The sequence below is a fragment of the Peromyscus californicus genome, unplaced genomic scaffold, assembly GCF_007827085.1.
Source record: "Peromyscus californicus insignis strain IS unplaced genomic scaffold, ASM782708v3 Scaffold_11__1_contigs__length_118956290, whole genome shotgun sequence".
NCBI lineage: Eukaryota > Metazoa > Chordata > Mammalia > Rodentia > Cricetidae > Peromyscus > Peromyscus californicus.
Window position 1 is genome coordinate 97774692 of NW_026294402.1, and position 17678 is coordinate 97792369.

The window sequence follows — 17678 nt, forward strand, 5'->3', positions numbered from 1 at the left end:
CAGACTCCAGCCTGGCCTGGTAGCCTGGAGAGAGGTCAGGAGGGAATGGGATCTAGAGGGACATCACTGGCCTCTGATGTGTAAACACACAGCCTGTTGGGAAAACGAACTTTTGGTCAGTGCCAGACATTGCCAAGGAGATAAGGCAGAAAGAATAACGGACACCAGTCCTGTTTAGGAGAATTCTGAAAGAAACCTGACAGCTGCATTCTGAGAGAGACTGACCCCCTGCGCGGCTGCCTGCCGGTGGCAATACTTGGCAGGCACATGCCCCTACCATGGCTGCTCTCTCTCTCTCCTGCCTGGCTCTGGATATCCCCTCCCCTCCCCCAAGTAAGACACCTACCCTAGATATTATTTACCAGCCTCAGACTAGGCAAAGCTATGTGGAGGAAGATCCAATCACGGTTGAGCCAGGGAGAGCTCTTCACTGTGAATGAGTCCTTCCCTGGAGAAAGGAGTCCCCTCTTTTCAACCCAAGAAGGGGCTTCTGCATTTATGTGTTTAGAACTCTGCCTGCCTCTAGCCACGTTGTCTCATTTTTCCAGCAACTGTGTTTGTTGGGGAAACATAACTTCAAAAAAAATTAATATTGTGTGGATGCCACGTGTGGAGGTCAGAGGACAGTTTTCAGGAGTTGGTTCCCTCCTACCTTATGGGTCCTGGGGATCTTAAGCTGTCGGTCATGATGTTGGTGCCTTTTCTTGCTGAATCAGCAAACACAAGTTTAACACAACACAACCGGTTGCACAGCAGTGCGTGGCGAGTGGGTTTCAATCCAGAGTGATTGCTCTTCCCTGGGTCCACAGTCTGTCCAGCTACCGCACAGGGTCCCGAAGGTGGCTGGCCAGCTAGTGCCACCTGGTCCCCTCCCCCAGAGAACCCAGGAGGGCCAGCCCCCTGCCTGGCTCTTGGCACACTCACCCAGGGTCCCCGCGCATAGCAGGACACAGACACCCAGCCTCATCCTCCGCTGTGTCTTGGTAGCACTCCCCCGAGCCTAGGTGCACTTTCCCCAGCAGGCAGAAGGTTGACTGACGAATCTGCCTTCTGGGAAAGGTTCTTCAGCCCCAGTTCGGGCTGATCGCCACCGCCACACCCTCCATCCCTTCCTTATCTGGCCAACAGAAACCCAGGCTGCTGGGGATCGCTAGCCTCGGCCCCTGGGTGAAAAAAGTGCTTCTCAGGAAAAAGTTGGTGTGCACACGTGTGCGAACTTAACACAATTTTCTTTCGGAAATTCTCACTTTTTTCTAAGAACTCTAGGTTGATCAAGCAGAGGTTCTCCCGCTGTCTTGCCACGCTAGTGGCGCTGTCCTTTCTGTGACCCCCCTCTCCCCAACAATCCCCCTCCCTCAGCATACACACCAGTAGCGCTGTCCCAGCTTGGTGAGGCCTGGGTCAGGCACAACACTGACCCTCACAGAGTGTCTCGCCCTCGCAGCTGCAGCCCTGTCCAAAGGGCTGTGACTTCTGCCTAGGAAAAATCCGATAATTTACATAACACTTTAAGAACTTCGAATTAGCTAGGCAGTGGTGGCGCATGTCTTTAAACCCAGCACTCCGGAGGTAGAGGCAGGCGGATCTCTGGAAATTCGAGGTCAGCCTGGGCTACAAAGCGAGGTCCAGGACAGCCAGAACTGTTGTTACACAGAAAAACCCTGTCTCAAAACGAGAGAGAGAGAGAGAGAGAGAGAGAGAGAGAGAGAGAGAGAGAGAGAGAGAACGAGAACTTCAAATTTAAATATAGTAGGTGTACAACAATCCTAGAAGCACAGCATAATTAGTTATTACTGAGAAGACTCCAGTAGAGCCAGCCCCCACATTAGGAGGCTGAATCCCTGCAGAGCATCTCCCATATAGGTGGCCCCTACCTGGACTTCTAACAAACACTGCTGTGGGATGGTCTGTATGTCAAATGTGTTGCTGATTGGTCAATAAATAAATCACTGATTGGCCAGTGGCCAGGCAGGAAGTATAGGCGGGACAAGGAGGAGAATAAAGCTGAGAAGTGGAAGGCTGAGGCAGAGAGACACTGCCAGCCGCCATGATGACAAGCCACATGTGAAGATGCCGGTAAGCCACAAGCCATGTGGCAAGGTATAGATTAATGGAAATGGATTAATTTAAGCTATAAGAACAGTTAGCAAGAAGCCTGCCACGGCCATACAGTTTGTAACCAATATAAGTCTCTGTGTTTACTTGGTTGGGTCTGAGCGGCTGTGGGACTTGGCAGGTGAGAGAGATTTGTCCTGACTGTGGGTCAGGCAGGAAAACTCTAGCTACAAAACACTAAAGTCTGCTTGTTTCTGAACTCCATAGAGGTGAAATCATACGAAGCAAAGCCTGGTACGATTCATCTATGCAGAGGTGTGTGGCTGTCCACAGTTCTCAGGCCCCCGCACCGCCCCCCCCCCCCCACCCGCTCTCGTAGTGTTCCAGGCATAGTGTTCCATATTGTGTGATTGGAGAACACTTCATCTCTCATCCTGATGGCTGTAGTACCCAGTTTCAATTCTTACAGATAGTGCCGCTAGAGATAAAATTTTAATTTCATTTTATATGTGTTGCTAGGATCTGAAAACAAAACAAAAAACCAGAGCCTGCTGTAAAAGTGCATGCCTGTAATCTCAGCATTTGTGAGGTGGAGGCAGCTGGATTAGGAGTTCAAAGTTTCAGCTACATATCCTAGTGGAGGCCAGCCTAGGCTAGAGACCTTGTCTCAAAAACCAAGCAGATAGAGCTGGAGCGATGACCCGGCAGTTAAGAGCACGTGGTTAAGGACTCTGCTTTTCCAGAGGAGGAGAGTTCAGTTTCTGCAACCACGTTAGATGTCTCACAATCACCTGTAACTCCAGCAACAAGGGGAACCCACACCTCTGGACTCCAGCTACAGCAGATCAGGTCTCAGTGGGTGCTCGCATTCATGTGCATATACATATAATTAAAAGTAAAATAAGCCAGTCAGTGGTGGTGCATGCCTTTAATCCCAGCACTCGGGAGGCAGAGGCAGGTGGATCTCTATGAGTTCAAGTCCAGCCTGGTCTACAGAGCAAGATCCAGGACAGGCTCCAAAGCTACACAGAGAAACTCTGTCTCCAAAAAAAAGGAAAATAAATCTTCAAAAATAAATAAAAGACACAATCAGAAAACCCCACAGTTTTTACACATTGTGTTTGAACCTGGTGGTTTTGCTATATTATTTTGTTAAATCTGTTTCTTCTCAGTACTTTATTTACATTCTTATGTTTTTAATTAAATAATGACAGTTTTTTTCTTTTCTGATTGTTGTCATTTCCCACCTCCCACCCCCACCCCCCCACCTCCCGGCCCAGACTCTGTTAACTGCCATCATTAGGAGGTCTGCAATCGTCTGGTACAAGCCTTCTAGTGCAAATAGGCAAGCATTTCTTCAGAGCACTTTGCCAGAACAATTATTGGGTCTGAAAGTAGATGAAGTCCTAATTTAACAGATCCTGAAAACTCTTAGTGCCACGCCAATAAGCACTAAAAATAGTTATTACAGAAAAATGTCTATTGTTGTTTTTAGATGTTATTAGCAATGCTGAGGCGCTTCCCTCTGTCATGGGTTGCCTACATACTTAAAAACATGACTGCGATTGGATTTTCTCTTCTTACTGAAATAGTGATATGCTTTCCCTGCCTTTTCTGTTTGTTCTTTGTTTTTTGGGACAGGCAGGGTCCTGCTATAAACTAGTCTGCCTTCAAACTTGTGATCCTCCTGCCTCAGTGTCCTGAGGGCTGGAAATAGAGGGATGTTTAGCCACATCTGACTTCTAATGGGTTTTGTTTGTCTGGTAAAGGAGATTGAATCCAGAATCTCATATTTGTTAGGTAAGCATTCCACCACTGAACTACATCTCTAACCTGCTAATTGAATTTTGGACTTACTATATTTTATGTGTTGTGAGTGCTTTGCTTACATGTGTGCCCAATGCCTGTGAAAGTCAGACCAGGGTGTCAGGCCCCCTGGAACTGGAGTTACAACTGGTTGTGAGCCACTGTGTGGGTACTAGGAACAGAACTCGGGCCCTCTGTAAGAGCAACAAGTGCTCTCCATCACTGAGTAGTCTCTGCAATCTCCTGTTAACTGATTTTTAAGCATAAAGCTACTATTATATTTCTGCAATAAACCTCATTTGGTCATTATGTGTAATATTACCCACATATTGTTGAGTTGGTAACATTTTCGTTAGAGTTTCTTTCCATATGTTTTTTTAAAACAACCATTCTGGGGGTGTGGAGAGATGTCTCAGCATCTCCTAGAAAACCAGAGATTGGTTCCCAGCAACCATATGAGGTCACTCACAACTGCCAGCTCCAGGGGATCTGATACCCTCCACAGACACGTGCACTCATGTACACATACCCACACACAGACATACACATAGTCAAAACTAAAACTAAAAACATTTTTAAGAGAAAAAAAGAATCTTGCAGTTTCTCTTTATTCTAATAGCCTTATATTTTTTACTTTAACATTGCGATGACTTTTGAACTGAAAAATGTTACCTCTTATTCTCTGGAAAAGATTATGTAAGAGTAGTATTCCTTTTTTCTTAAATGTGCATAAGACATCAGGAATGATGTCCCCTGCATTTAGAGCCTTATTTGTGAAACGGTTTTCAATAACACACTAAGTTCTGTCTCCTCCCCCACTCTCTGGTACTAGGGATTGAACATAGGGCTTCTTACATGCTAGGCAAGAGCTGTACCAAAGAATAATCTTTCAGCCCTTCACTTTTGAGACATGATCTCATTATGAAGCAAAAACTAACCTCACATCCATAAGTCTCCTGCTTCAACCTTCCCAGTAGCTTAGAGATGTGCATCACCACACCCAGATTGATTTTATAGCTATACAAATATTCATGTTGTCTAATATTTTAAATCTGAGTATAGATAAGTATTGTCTTTTATTTATCTTTGTGTGTTTGAGTGTTTTGGCTGTCTGTGTGTCTATGCACCACATACGAGCCTGTGGAGGTCATTGAATCCCCTGGAACTAGAGTTACTAATGGATGTTAGCCACTTTGTGAGTGCTAGGAATCAAATCCGAGTCCTCTGGAATGGTGACCAGTGTTCTCTAACTGCTAAGCCTTCACTTCAGCCACATATGGTCTTTGAAGAAATTCATCTAGGGGCTGAGGAGATGACTCCGTCAGTTAAGCACTTCCTGTGCAAGTGTGAGGACTTGAGCTCAGATTCCTGGCATCCGACATAGACACCCAGGCAGAGGGGCTGGAGAGGTGGCTTCGAGGGTAAGGACACTGGCTGCTCTTCCAGAGGACTCAAGTTCCACCCTCAGGGAAAGTTTGAAACCGAGATTTAAAAACACAGAATTCTCTTTAGCTGGGCATGGTGGTGAACGCCTTTAATTCCAGCACTTGGGAGATACATCTCTGAGTTCAAGGTCAGCCTGGTCTACAGAGTTCCAAAAAAGCCAGAGCTATATAGAGAAACACTGTCTTCAAAACAAAACAAACAAAAATCCAGGCATAGGGGAGACTGTGATTCCAGAGCTGGGGAGGCAGAGATCTCTGGCTCCAGCCAATCCCTGGCTCAGTGAGAGACACTGTCTCAAAAAAAAATTAGGTGAAGAGCTACTGAGAAAGACAGCCAGTGTCAATCTCTGGCCTCCACAAGCACACGCACCTCACTCATGTACACACACACACACACACACACACACACACACACACTTTACACATATGCACACATACAAACATACATCACACATACACACACAAGTATTCACCTACATTTCGAAGTTACTGAAGCAAAGTCACTCACTATATTCTCTTGAACTGTCATTTGGTTTTGGGAGCTGGGGATTGGATCCAGGCACCCGATCTGTCACTGAGTTGTATCTTTAACTACCACCCCCCTTTCAAATCACTTTTTGTTTCAACCCAGGGTCACACGAAGTCACCCCGGCTGGCCTGGAATGTATGATCCTCCTGCCTCAGCCTGCTGAGAGCTTTAGCTCACAGGCTTGTGGCACAAAACCTGGTAAATGACATTTTGAATGAAAGAAAATCCCTTACTATACTATATTTTCCCATTATTGACAGTGGTAACTTCTGTTTATTCCTTTTCTTTGATTGATTAGTGTTGCCAAGGTTCTATTTTATTAATTAAAAAACACACATGAACTGGGTTTGGGGAGATGCTCAGTGGATAAGAGCACTTACTATTCTTGCAGAGGACCCAGGTTTGGTTCCCAGCACTCGTATCAAACAGCTTACAAGTGTACCCGGAAGTTTTCCTGTCCCACCTGGTCCCAAGTAAACACACAGAGGCTTATATTAATTATAAACTGTTTGGTCTATGGCTCAGGCTTTTTGTTAGCTAGCTCTTTCATCTTAAATTAACCCATTTCTATTAATCTATGTTTTGCCACGTGGCTGTGGCATTACCGGTCTGCTGACATGTTGCTCCATGGGTGGTGGGCTGGTATCTCACATCAACATAATTCTAAGTTATTAAAACATTTAAATGCCATATTCTGTAGGTCTATGAAGTGTTTGAAGATTATCCATCCAACATATATTTCTGTATATCTAGAAAACATAACTAACATGACTATAAATATGACAAGCATGGGTGACTATTAACCTGTAATTCTTATCAATCTAAATAACTTAAAGACTAAGGCTTCACATTATAAAAATAAACAATCTGTAAACAGATGTATAGTATAGGGATAATGACCTCGAAGTTGTGACAATATACAAAAATATCTTAATCAGAGGTAGAAATGTATAGTGCAATATGACAACAATATCCTTGATATGTATCAATATACAAAATATCCTAAACAGATGTAGAACATATATACAGTATGACAAATGTAATTTTACATTTGTATCAATATACAAAATATTTCAAACAGGAGTAGGAACATATGTACAATATGACATACAGTTTTGTATTTGTATCAATATAAATTATCTTAAACAGCAATAGAAAAATAATTTCACATTTGTATCAATATACAAGAGTCCATACCAATGCAAATTATCTAAAGCTGATAGTTACTGATTAGTTTACAAGTAGATACAATAATCTACCTTATTCCCCTGTTTTCTTATTCAAAAGAGTATCCTGAGTCTAAACTTTATAGTTTCACCCCCAACCCTAATACAATTTATAACCAACCCCTAACAGATAACAATTATTCATAAGTCTGAGAAAACAAAACCTTTTGGGGGAGGGGGTGTCGTTTTCTTAAAATTGCTTTCTGCTATCTAAGGGGAGACAGTATCTCTGTGGGATCCTGTAAGAAAAGTAAAACAACAGTTAAGTCTCATGAGGACTAGCTGTAACATTTGTAGCCAGTCTCAGAGTAATGGGTAAAGCTTATGTGAAGTTCTGGCTAGAGGTGTAAGATGATGGATTATCTTAGCCACCTTGAAACAGTCCTGAACTGTTTGTAGTCCAGAGATGATCTATGAGTGGTGTTTGTCTGCTCAATGTCATCATTATGAACCAGGTAGAATCGTTGTGGGGCCCCATCTTCCTTCTGGAAATTTATTGTTAATTGTGGAAAACTTGAACATTATTAATATCAAAATGGAAAGTTTAAATTTTAAGATGGCATGATATGTAAAGAAAGGCCCTAAAGAATCAAGAATAAGCATGGAGAGAAATAGAATCTTGACAACAATAGTCCCTACATTATTGGCTTTATTCTGTCCCATACCAGGTGGCTATTCTGATATGAGACAGAATCTCTTAATTTTTTCTTTTAACAATATGTTTGGGTTTAAAGGAGAAAGCCACATTCCAACTCCAAAATGAACTTGATTTATAATTGAGTCAGGACTACAACTTTTCTAGAAGTAAGAGATACTGATGTTTAGGCAGTGAGATATTGCCCTGTAGAGTATATTGGTACCAATATGTCTGATTATTTTTTTGTTTGTAAGATTTTTATGGATATCCTTTCTTTCTTTTATAGACATCTAGAGGTCCAAGGCCTTTTGACTTCTTGAAGATGGGTTTTTCTATTATCCTGAAAAGACAACAAACAGAACCCTGCCCTGACCCTTGTTTGGAGAGCTTTCCTTACAACTTGTAGAATTGTCACATAGGTGGATGAGCTATCACTTCTCCTTATCAAGAGGTTTCTCCTGTTCGAATTGAATTTTTATTAATTTTGATGGTATCCATAGTTTTTCTTCTCCTGTGGAAACAAAAGCTAAACCCCTTCGCCAACATAGCACATATCCTGGTTTCCATTCTGAGGTCCCACATTTGAAGTACACAGGTTGATTTAGCTCAGTTCTTTCTTTGGTTGGTTGGCTGGTTTTTTGTTTTTTATTGTCCAATGTCTCTCTGCAGCTGTTGTTCCTTTCTCAACAGCATTAAGAAAATTCAAGGTTAATAAGGTATTATCTTCTGTCCTCCACAGGCATTTATCTGCACTCACATAGTGTAAAATTCAAATAGGCCCACACACATACATGTAAATAAAAATAAAATAAATCTTTAAAACAACACACCCCCCCCCCCCCCACACACACACACGAAAAAAATTTTTGGCTTTGTTGATTTTTCTGTATTGTATACTCATTCATGTTATTTTCTTGATTTTTGCTTTATTGACTATCTTTGGATTTTATCCTTTCTCTAATTTTCTTTTTGTTTTTTTGGGGGGGCGGGGGAGGGGGTGACAGGATCTTGCTATGCACTCAGTCTGGCTTGGAACTTTCTGTTCTCCTGATTTAATCCTGCTTTGAAGAAGTAACCTTCAATATTCTAATCCTGGATTGGATCATGGTGCCTGACTATGATGCCTGATGTGGGACTCAAACATTTGTTGAAAAGGTGAATAAATGCACATCAATGTCCCAAAAGTAGCTTGAGCAATTTCTTCCACATGCCTGTAAGCAAAAAACACATAGGTCCATGGGTGACAGTTCCTCCTAGAGTTAATGATCCACCTAAAGCTAATACACTCCGAATCCATAAGGGCCAAAGTACCTGCTGACCTGAGTAGACCATGCTCTGAGAGTGTCTCATGTCCAGGGACAAACTCATATAGCGAAGGAAGGACATCCAAAGGGCTAAAGTCTCTTCATGGGCACAGGCTGTCGTCATCAAATGCAAGGTCGGAAAAGCTGGGCATCGTGGCTTGTGTCTGCAACTGCAGTACTTGGGAGGCAAGAGAATTAAGAGTTCAAAGGCAGCCTTGACTACATAGTAAGTTGGAGGCCAGCCTGGACTATGTGAGACTCTCCAAAAAAAAAAAAAAAAAAAATGCCAAACCAAACAAAAACAAAATCTGGAAGGTTAAAAGAAGAAATAGTTTTAAAGATTTTGTGCCAAGGGTGATCTTTGGGCACGTGTTATTTGTGTGTTCCAGGCACTATGATAAATGTTTTCTTTTTTTTTTTAAGATTTATTTATTTATGTATACAGCATGTATGACTGCAGGTCAGAAGAGGGCACCAGATCTCATTATAGATAGCTGTGAGCTACCATGTGGTTGCTGGGAATTGAACTCAGGACCTCTGGAAGAGCAGTCCGAGCCATCTCTCCAGCCCGATAAATGTTTTCTTAATGTTAATTTGTGATAAACGCCTAAGTAGTATTTGACTTTTTTTTTTTGCATCCAGGAGGAAAGGGAAGCAGAGAGGTTAAGTAATGTGTCCAAGGTCCAATGAGCAGTATGTCAAAGTGAGCACCTGCTTCTACAGTTCATGTTTTTGCACATGTGGTCTTGGGCATTTGTCCCAGGAACAATTGTACACCTTAACTCTAACTCTAATCCTAAAGGGAACCTGTTTCACAAGTTCCTGAGGAATACTGACTTTTATCTAATCTCCAGAAATCCTCCTATCATCCAGCTTGAATTAAGCCAAGATTGTCATTTCTGAACAAATGCAGTCCCTGAGAACTAACAGCAACCAATTCAGAATAGGTTACATTGGCACCAGCTGCCATAAGATTTGCCAAAACCTCAGTGGTTTAATGGAGCAGTTGACTTCTTACTGTATAACTCAGTTGGCAGTCATGGTGGTGATTCATGGGGGTAGAATCCTTTCAGTCACCTGGAGATCTAGACTCAGAAGTATGACATTAAAAAAATTAATGTGTGTGTGTGTGTGTGTACAACTTGTGAGAGTTGGTTCTCTCTCTCCAATCTGTGGGTCTGGGGATTGAACTCAGATTATCGAGCATGGGCAACAAGTTGGCCTTACCTATACCTATTGAGCCGTCTAGTCCCAGCTCTTCCATTTTTAACACGCATCAGTGTGTTATCTAGAATAAATAAAAAAAAATGTGGGAGATGATGCAAAGGTTTTTATGGATCTGGAAATGATAAACATGATTACTACATGTGTTCTATTGGCAATAATTCAGTCATATGGCCTTCATTTAGACAAGTTAATCTCAACCTATGGGCTGTGACCCCTTTGGGGGTCAAACAATCCTTTCACAGGGGTTGCATATCAAATATTTACATTATGATTCATACCAATAACAAAATTAGTTATGAAGTAGTAATAAAACTAATGTTATGGTTGGGGGTCACCACAACATGAGGAACTGTATTAAAGGGTCACCACATTAGAAAGGTTAAGAACCACTGACTGAGATGTAAAGTGGATTCATATTGCTTATTACCATCAAAAGTCCCTGCTAGCTCACTTAGGAAGTGAGTTTTCAGTTCCCTTTTCTAGCCACATCTGTACTCTTTAGAAATGGAGTCCCTGGCTGACAATCTCTTTCCGGCTCAGCACAATGTCATGAAATAGAAGCTGCTGAGTAGTAATTTCCTCTGTATTGAAATAGTCCTCCTGTAAGATGCAGGATGTTCATGAAACTTAGGAGTCTCAGAAAATGTACAAGACTCACAAGGCCCCTCCACACGATAATATAAGCAGTCGGCAATTGCTAGGGAGAAAAAGGCTCCTTGTAGTTGCCTGCATGTTGGACAGTAAGCTCCAGTGGATTCATGAGTCATCACAATGGTGGGGTGGGCCTTTCAGCGATACATCATCTGTCTTTGAGTTGACTGTGTTTCTGCAAATAACCCCAAGTTTACCAGGCTAACTTGGGTGCATTCATTTCTTTTATCATCCCTTTCTCAGATAAATAGACTTTTTCTTTTTTCCTTTTTCACATTTCTCTGGGAATAGTCACGTAAAAAGAGCACAGGTCTTGGATCTTTGTTTTAGTTCAGGTCCCCCTGCAAGAAAAAGAAAAGACAATAACTTTTTTGTTTTTTTAAAGATATGGTCTCCTATAAGCCCAGGCTGCCTTTGAATTCACTATGACACTGGATTTCTGCTCCTCCTTCCTCCACCTCCAAGTGCTGGGACTGCAGGTGTGCACCACCACAGAGGTTTAAGCGATGCTTTGAGTCGAATCTGGGCTTTGTGCGTGCTAGGCTATCAACTGGGTATACCCCCAGCCTCCAAACATACTTTTAACATGAGATTTGTGTATTTGTTTTGTTTTTTGAGACAGGGTTTCTCTGCATAGCTCTGGCTGTCCTGAAATTTACTCTGTAGACCAGGCTGGCCTCAAACTCCAAGATCTGCCTGCCTCTGCCTCCCGAGTGGTGGGATTAAAGGTGTGCGCCACCATGAGATTTTTCTAGTGGTTAATTTGGTAAGTAAAGGACCATAGGTTTAAAAAAAAAAAATGGAGAAATGAGACAGGAGGAATGGCATCCAATGTGTTAATAAGTCAATTACCACTGTCAAGACTGAGGCTTAAGTCCACTGGGGAAACTCTAGGAACCAGAATAAGTAATCCCATCCAAGGGGCACACAGATAAATGTTTTATACACCTCCCTGTCAGCTATTTCCCATGGGTCATACATCCTCCAGACATCTGCTTTGTCATGCAGGCAGCACCGCAGACTCCTCATGCCAGAGAACATCTTCATGCAAAGACACACTTGCTGGCTGGTGGAAATTTCCTGACATGTATGGGAAGAGTGTGGTGGTCCAAATGAGAAATGCCTCTCACAGTCTTGGGCATTTGGGCAATTGGTCCCCAGTTGGTGGTTGTGTTAACTAGTTTTATGTCTTGTTGAGACAAATCAGAGTCCTTTGGGAAAAGGGAACCTCAGTTGAGAAAATGCCTTTACCAGATTCACTTGTGGTCCATGTTCTTGATTGATGATTGATGTAGGAGGGCCCCGCTCACTATGAGCTGGTAGTCCTGGGTGCTATAAGAAAACAGGCTGAGCCGGGCGGTGTGGTGCATGCCTTTAGTCCCAGCACTTGGGAGGCAGAGGCAAGTAGATCTTTGTGAGTTTGAGGCCAGCCTGGTCTACAGAGCAAGATCCAGGAAAGGCACAAAGCTACACAGAGAAACCCTGTCTCGAAAGAAAAAAAAAAAGGAAACAGGCTGATATACCATGTTGGGGCCAGACCTAGCCCTTCCCTCCTGCATCAAGGCTGAATAAGGCATTGCACCATAGGGAATGGGGCTACCCAAGGTTATGACTAACATAAGAAAAACTATATACAAAAGTACAATCACTATATACACTATATACAAGTCATAAATACCTAAACAATGTCTAGTCCATTTGTATTTGACAAATTCAGAGAAAATAATTCCATTATCTATCCTATTTTGTTAAGTCCAAAATGTATCTAATTCACTTTCTATCCTAATTAATCTTCAACTATAACTAACTAATCTTCAACTCCCTCAGAGATCCAAGAAGGAAAATAATATTACCTAACAAAAATAAAAACAGGAAGTGCATACAAGCAACTTCCAAAAAATTTGTGAGTTGACAGAAATAGACAGCTGCCTGGACAGTCACCTGAGGTTTCTCCACAGTGTTGGGGCATCATCTTCAACCTATAGGCTTAGCGTATCTGACAGACTCATTTGTGAAGTAGGATGTACACAAAGTCAATAGTTTGACCTCACATTGGGTGAGAGCAGTCCATGTACCAGAAACACCTGAATTCCACTAGTGTCCTGTCATGATTCAGGATTTTAAATTCTGGAAATTGTTGATGTTTTTTGAATTCAGCTGTCCATTCTTCTTGGCTGTGTATATGTGGCTTCATCTCAGCATCCCGTTCTTCTTCACATCCCTCTATTAAATGCCAGTCTACTATTGAGAGGTGTGAGATTAGTTAGTCTTCAAGCCTTACTCTCTATGAGGAGAGGATGGGGGTGGGATAGAGGTAGGTGGGAGGAGTGGGAGAAGAGGAGGGAGGGGGAACAGGGGGCTGGTATATAAAAGGAAAGAAAATCTTTTTTTTAAATAAAAAATTATATATAAAAAAATTTAAAAAAAAACTTTAAAAAGCAAGAAAACAGGCTGAGTTAAGTCACAGGGAGCAAGCCAGTAAGCAGCACCTCTCCATGGCCTCTGCATCAGCTTTTGCCTCCAGTTCCTGCCTTGAATTCTTGGCCTGACTTCCCTGAATGATGGGCTACAAGATGTATGATTAAACAAACCTTTTCTTCTCTGAGTTGCTTTTGGTCATGGTGTTTTATCACAGCAATAGAAACCCTAAAAATGGGGGTGCTGTTGGGGGAGGTTTAAGTGGTGCACTGTTGAGGGTCAGATCAACTGAGGCTTTCCCTGAGGCCATGATGTACAGAAAAGGAACGCGCTTGGCAGGCCCAGTAATGCCCTGGGGCCAGGACCATGAGGGGATCTGTGGCTTCAGTTCCTGAACCCAACTCTTCCCACTGTATGGGGCTATGGTTATCAGTCCAAGGCCACTGTGTACTCTGTAATGTTCTTGAGATACCCTGTGTTCCCCTTGTGCAACACTGTTTGATTAGCTTCCTGTTGACTTCATCCCTTGGTATGACAGTTTCTGCGGACTTCATCCCATTTCATCCCTGGAAATAGTATATAAGATTCTGTATTTTTTAATAAGCTTGCTTGGCATAAGACATAGCTTGTGTGAGACCTCTTGACCCCAGATTTTCTATCTATCTTCTTTATCTTCTCATCTAATGGCCACCTCCCACTTAGGACCCTGTCACTGAAGAATGACCTTCTGGTCCAGGTTAATGCAGTCATGCTTGGATGAAGTATGCCACTGGGGGTTGGACTTTAAGAATAAAAAGACTTGGGTTGGGGATTTAGCTCAGTGGTAGAGCGCTTGCCTAGCAAGCGTAAGGCCCTGGGTTCAATCCTCAGCTCAAAAAAAAAAAAAAAAAAAAAGAATAAAAATACTTGCCTATATGCAGTTTGCTCTGTCTTGTGTTTATAGTTCAAGACGTGTTCTCAGCTGCCAGCTGCCATGTGTTCCCACCATTATGGACTTTAACCCTCTGGAACCATAAGCGCAAATAAATTCCTTTTGTAAATTGCCTTGTTTCTGGTGTTTTCTCACAGGTAACAGAGAAGTAATACAGGGAGTAAGCATGGATCAATCATGGTGACTCATTACTGTGTCTAAGCACTTGCTAGGCTGAGATAGGAGGAACAGCGTAGGTTCAAGGCCAGCCTGGACTACATAATGAGTTCCAACCCAGCCTGGCTATGGAGTGCGGCTGTATAACATACACACCCACTTAAAAAAAAATCAAAGTGAGGAAGAAGAGGAGGAGGAGGGGGAAGAGGAGAAAGAGGAAGTGGAAGAGAAGGAGGAGGAGGAGAAGAAGAAAATGATGATGATGATAGCAGTAATGGTAAAGGTAGAACAACAGGGTCTTCTCCATGGTCTCTTCCAGAATCCAAAAATAACAAAGACTAAAGCTATGGTCTGTGGGATGGTTACAGGGATAGCCCTCACTTTTAATCAGCTCAGAAAACGGGCCCTTACTCTTCAACCATATCTTTCCTACAGACATAGGCTGTAATGGTCATTACTCAAAAACCTCTCAGGTTTCTCTTTTTAGGACCTAGATGCAATCAGCTTTTCTAACAATGCAACACTCCACATTTTTGGATTTTAAAATTCTAACTTATTTAGTTATTGCAAAGAAGCCTTTCTTTTCTGAGTGTGTCCCCTTCTTATAATACTCACTTAAGTACAGCCAGGAGCAATCCACACGTGCTGCTGGCATTCTACTCCACAGCCTTCTCCCTGGTGTTCTCATAATCAGTAGGCTGTGCTCTAGGTCCCAGCTGGCTGAAGCCATCAGTTGAAATAGATGCTAGGCCACCCAAAGTTAGCTCTAGCAATAGAGGCTGTTTGCTAAGTTCACTTGTATTTATACATATTCACTTAGAACACTGGGAATTTAAATATAAAACTCCCGTAAGTAAAACAAACAAACTCCTTTTAGCTTTCTATTTTAAAATTTTTATTGTGTATGTGCACTCAAAAGTGCATGCATGGACGGAGGTCAAAAGTCAACTTCAGGTATCTTTGCCTATCACTGTCTCTTTTGTTTTTTGAGACAAGTGTCCTGCTTGGTTTTTTTGTTTTGCTGTCAACTTAACACAAGTTAGAGATATCTGTGTAAGAGGAATCTCAACTGAGAATTGTCTGTAGACAGGTCTCAATGGCATGTTTTTGATTCATAATTGATATGGGAGGGCCTGGGGTGGTGCTACCCCAGGGCAGGTGGTCCAGGGTGGTCTAAGAAAGCAGGCTGTGTAAACGATGGGGAGTAAACCAGTAATCCTGTTGTCCTTGGCCTCTGCTTCAGTTTCTGCCCCAACTTTCCTCAGTCCTCTGTGGGCTATCAAGTGTCTTTTAGATAGGATGGCAGCTTTAGGACAAAAGTGCATTTTAACCATGAACTGTGGCTTTTTTCAGCTCTAATAACTGGAAGCGTGGTCTCATGTATCTCAGGATACTTCCTGCTTAGATAGGACACACCCAGTTTAATACGGTGCTGGAGATGAAACCTAGGGATTTGTGTATGCTAGGTAAGCACTCTACCAATTAGGCTATATCCTTAGCCCCTCAACTCTAATACTTAAAAAAAGTATTCTTCTTCCCCTCTGAACTTGTGTTACTAATTGCCATTCATCTTTGTTAATGAAAAAATGTAATGATACATCTAAAGCAGGACCATTAGGGTCACTACAGTGATTAGCAACCAAGGGATGGGATTTTGTACTGAGGGCAAGAATTTGGGCTCAACCCTGAATATTGTGTACTTAAAAGAGTAGAGTTGGGTGGTGGCTATTGGTGGCTCATAATTCAGCATTTTATCAGTAATTTCGTCCTAGAGACTTTTTGGTTTTTCGAGACAGGGTTTCTCTGTGTAGCTTTGCGCCTCTCCTGGAACTCACTTGGTAGCCCAGGCTGGCCTCGAACTCACAGAGATCCGCCTGGCTCTGCCTCCCGAGTACTGGGATTAAAGGCGTGCGCCACCACCGCCCGGCCAAGAGACTTTTAAGAGGTAACATGAGAAGTGGGTTGTAGCTAGAACCTAAGAGGATTCTTTTTTTTTTTTTTTTTTTTTGGTTTTTCGAAACAGGGTTTCTCTGGGTAGCTTTGGTACCTTTCCTGGAACTCACTCTGTAGCCCAGGCGGGCCTCGAACTCACAGAGATCCGCCTGACTCTGCCTCCCAAGTACTGGGATTAAAGGCGTGTGCTACCACAGCCCGGCTCCTAAGTCGATTCTTAATGCAGACAGGCCAGAGTGGTCAGACATCGCCTGGGGATGGTGGAAGATGAGAAGAGCCATCAGTTATCAAGAGTGGAGGGATCTAACTGGATTGTAGAGCGAAGTACACAGGTATGCCTAGAACCTACAATTTGGCTAAGTTAAGATTCTTTGTCACAAGATGCCAAAAATACACGTCAGAGAAAACACGTCTTCTTTAATAAATGGTGTCGGGAAAACTAGATATTCTTCTGTAAAAGAATGAAACTAGATCCTTCTCTCTTATCCTGCACAAAAATTAACTCAAAATGGATCAAAGACCTTAACGTCAGACCTGAAACTCTGAAACAAAAATAGGCAAGGACTTTCTGAATAGGGAGGTCCCTTGTTGCTCAGAAAATAATATCAACAACCGACAAATGAATGGGACCGCATGAAGTTAAAAGGCTCTGTATAGCAAAGAAAACAGTTAATCGAATGAAGCATACAGAATGAGAGAAAATCTTTGCCAGCTACACACCTGAGAGAGGATATCTAGAATACACAAATAAAAAGTCTGAACACGGAAATCAAACAACCCAAGCAATAAATGAGCGTGTCCTTCACCACCCTGCCTTCTTTCCGTTCCAATTTTTGGCCGTGGTAAGGAGTGACTGTATTCTTACGGAGCAGAGAAACCCAACCAATCAGAGGAATCAGAAAGACCTTGACCTATTCTAATTATCCCACTTACAAGCTGCGTGATAACGAACCTATCACCTCCCTTCCCTTGGCCTTAATTGGAACACTTCAAAAGTGGAGCAGCCGCTATTAGCTTCAGGAGTGTTTTCCCGTGCACTGCCCGGCACGCTGGGGAGCATTTGCCGCGCGACTCCGAGGCCCGCCCGTGGCCTTATTTCTGCACGTTCTGGACTTCTGCTGACCGGCCTGCAACCCCTCGCCCCTCGCCTTCGGTTCCCGCCCGGCCGAGACCGCAGAAAACAAAGCCTAGGCTCACCGAGCCTCTCCTTACAGACCTCGCGTGGAACGCCCCCTTCCGACGGCGCCATTTCCCATCGCTGGCCCTGGTGACGTCACTTCCTCCGGAAGAGGTGTTGCGTCCGCCCGGTTGGCGCGAAAGTCGGTTCCCGGCTTTGGCGC

General features: G+C 43.0%; 1 protein-coding gene and 1 long non-coding RNA gene across 4 annotated transcripts in view; both read right to left on the reverse strand.

The window, feature by feature from the left end:
• LOC128104746 (inhibitor of carbonic anhydrase) overlaps positions 1-1056 on the reverse strand; it is a 44870-nt gene extending 43814 nt beyond the window's left edge. Inside the window, exon 1 of the mRNA XM_052729773.1 lies at positions 925-1056. Within this exon, the coding sequence (XP_052585733.1) occupies positions 925-967 (43 nt within the window). The 5' untranslated portion in view covers positions 968-1056. The remainder of the gene's footprint in view (positions 1-924) is intronic.
• Positions 1057-5380: 4324 nt separating this feature from the next.
• LOC128097830 (uncharacterized) lies at positions 5381-17605 on the reverse strand. Of its 3 annotated transcripts, none has more exons than XR_008214002.1 (2): positions 17555-17605; positions 5381-11221 (listed from the first exon to the last, which is right to left on the reverse strand). It is a non-coding gene; the product is annotated as an uncharacterized LOC128097830 (long non-coding RNA). The 3 variants fall into 3 exon arrangements; XR_008214004.1 differs by having other exon boundaries at positions 17536-17589; XR_008214003.1 differs by lacking the exon at positions 17555-17605 and adding an exon at positions 12822-14195.
• Between the last annotated feature and the right edge of the window lie 73 nt (positions 17606-17678).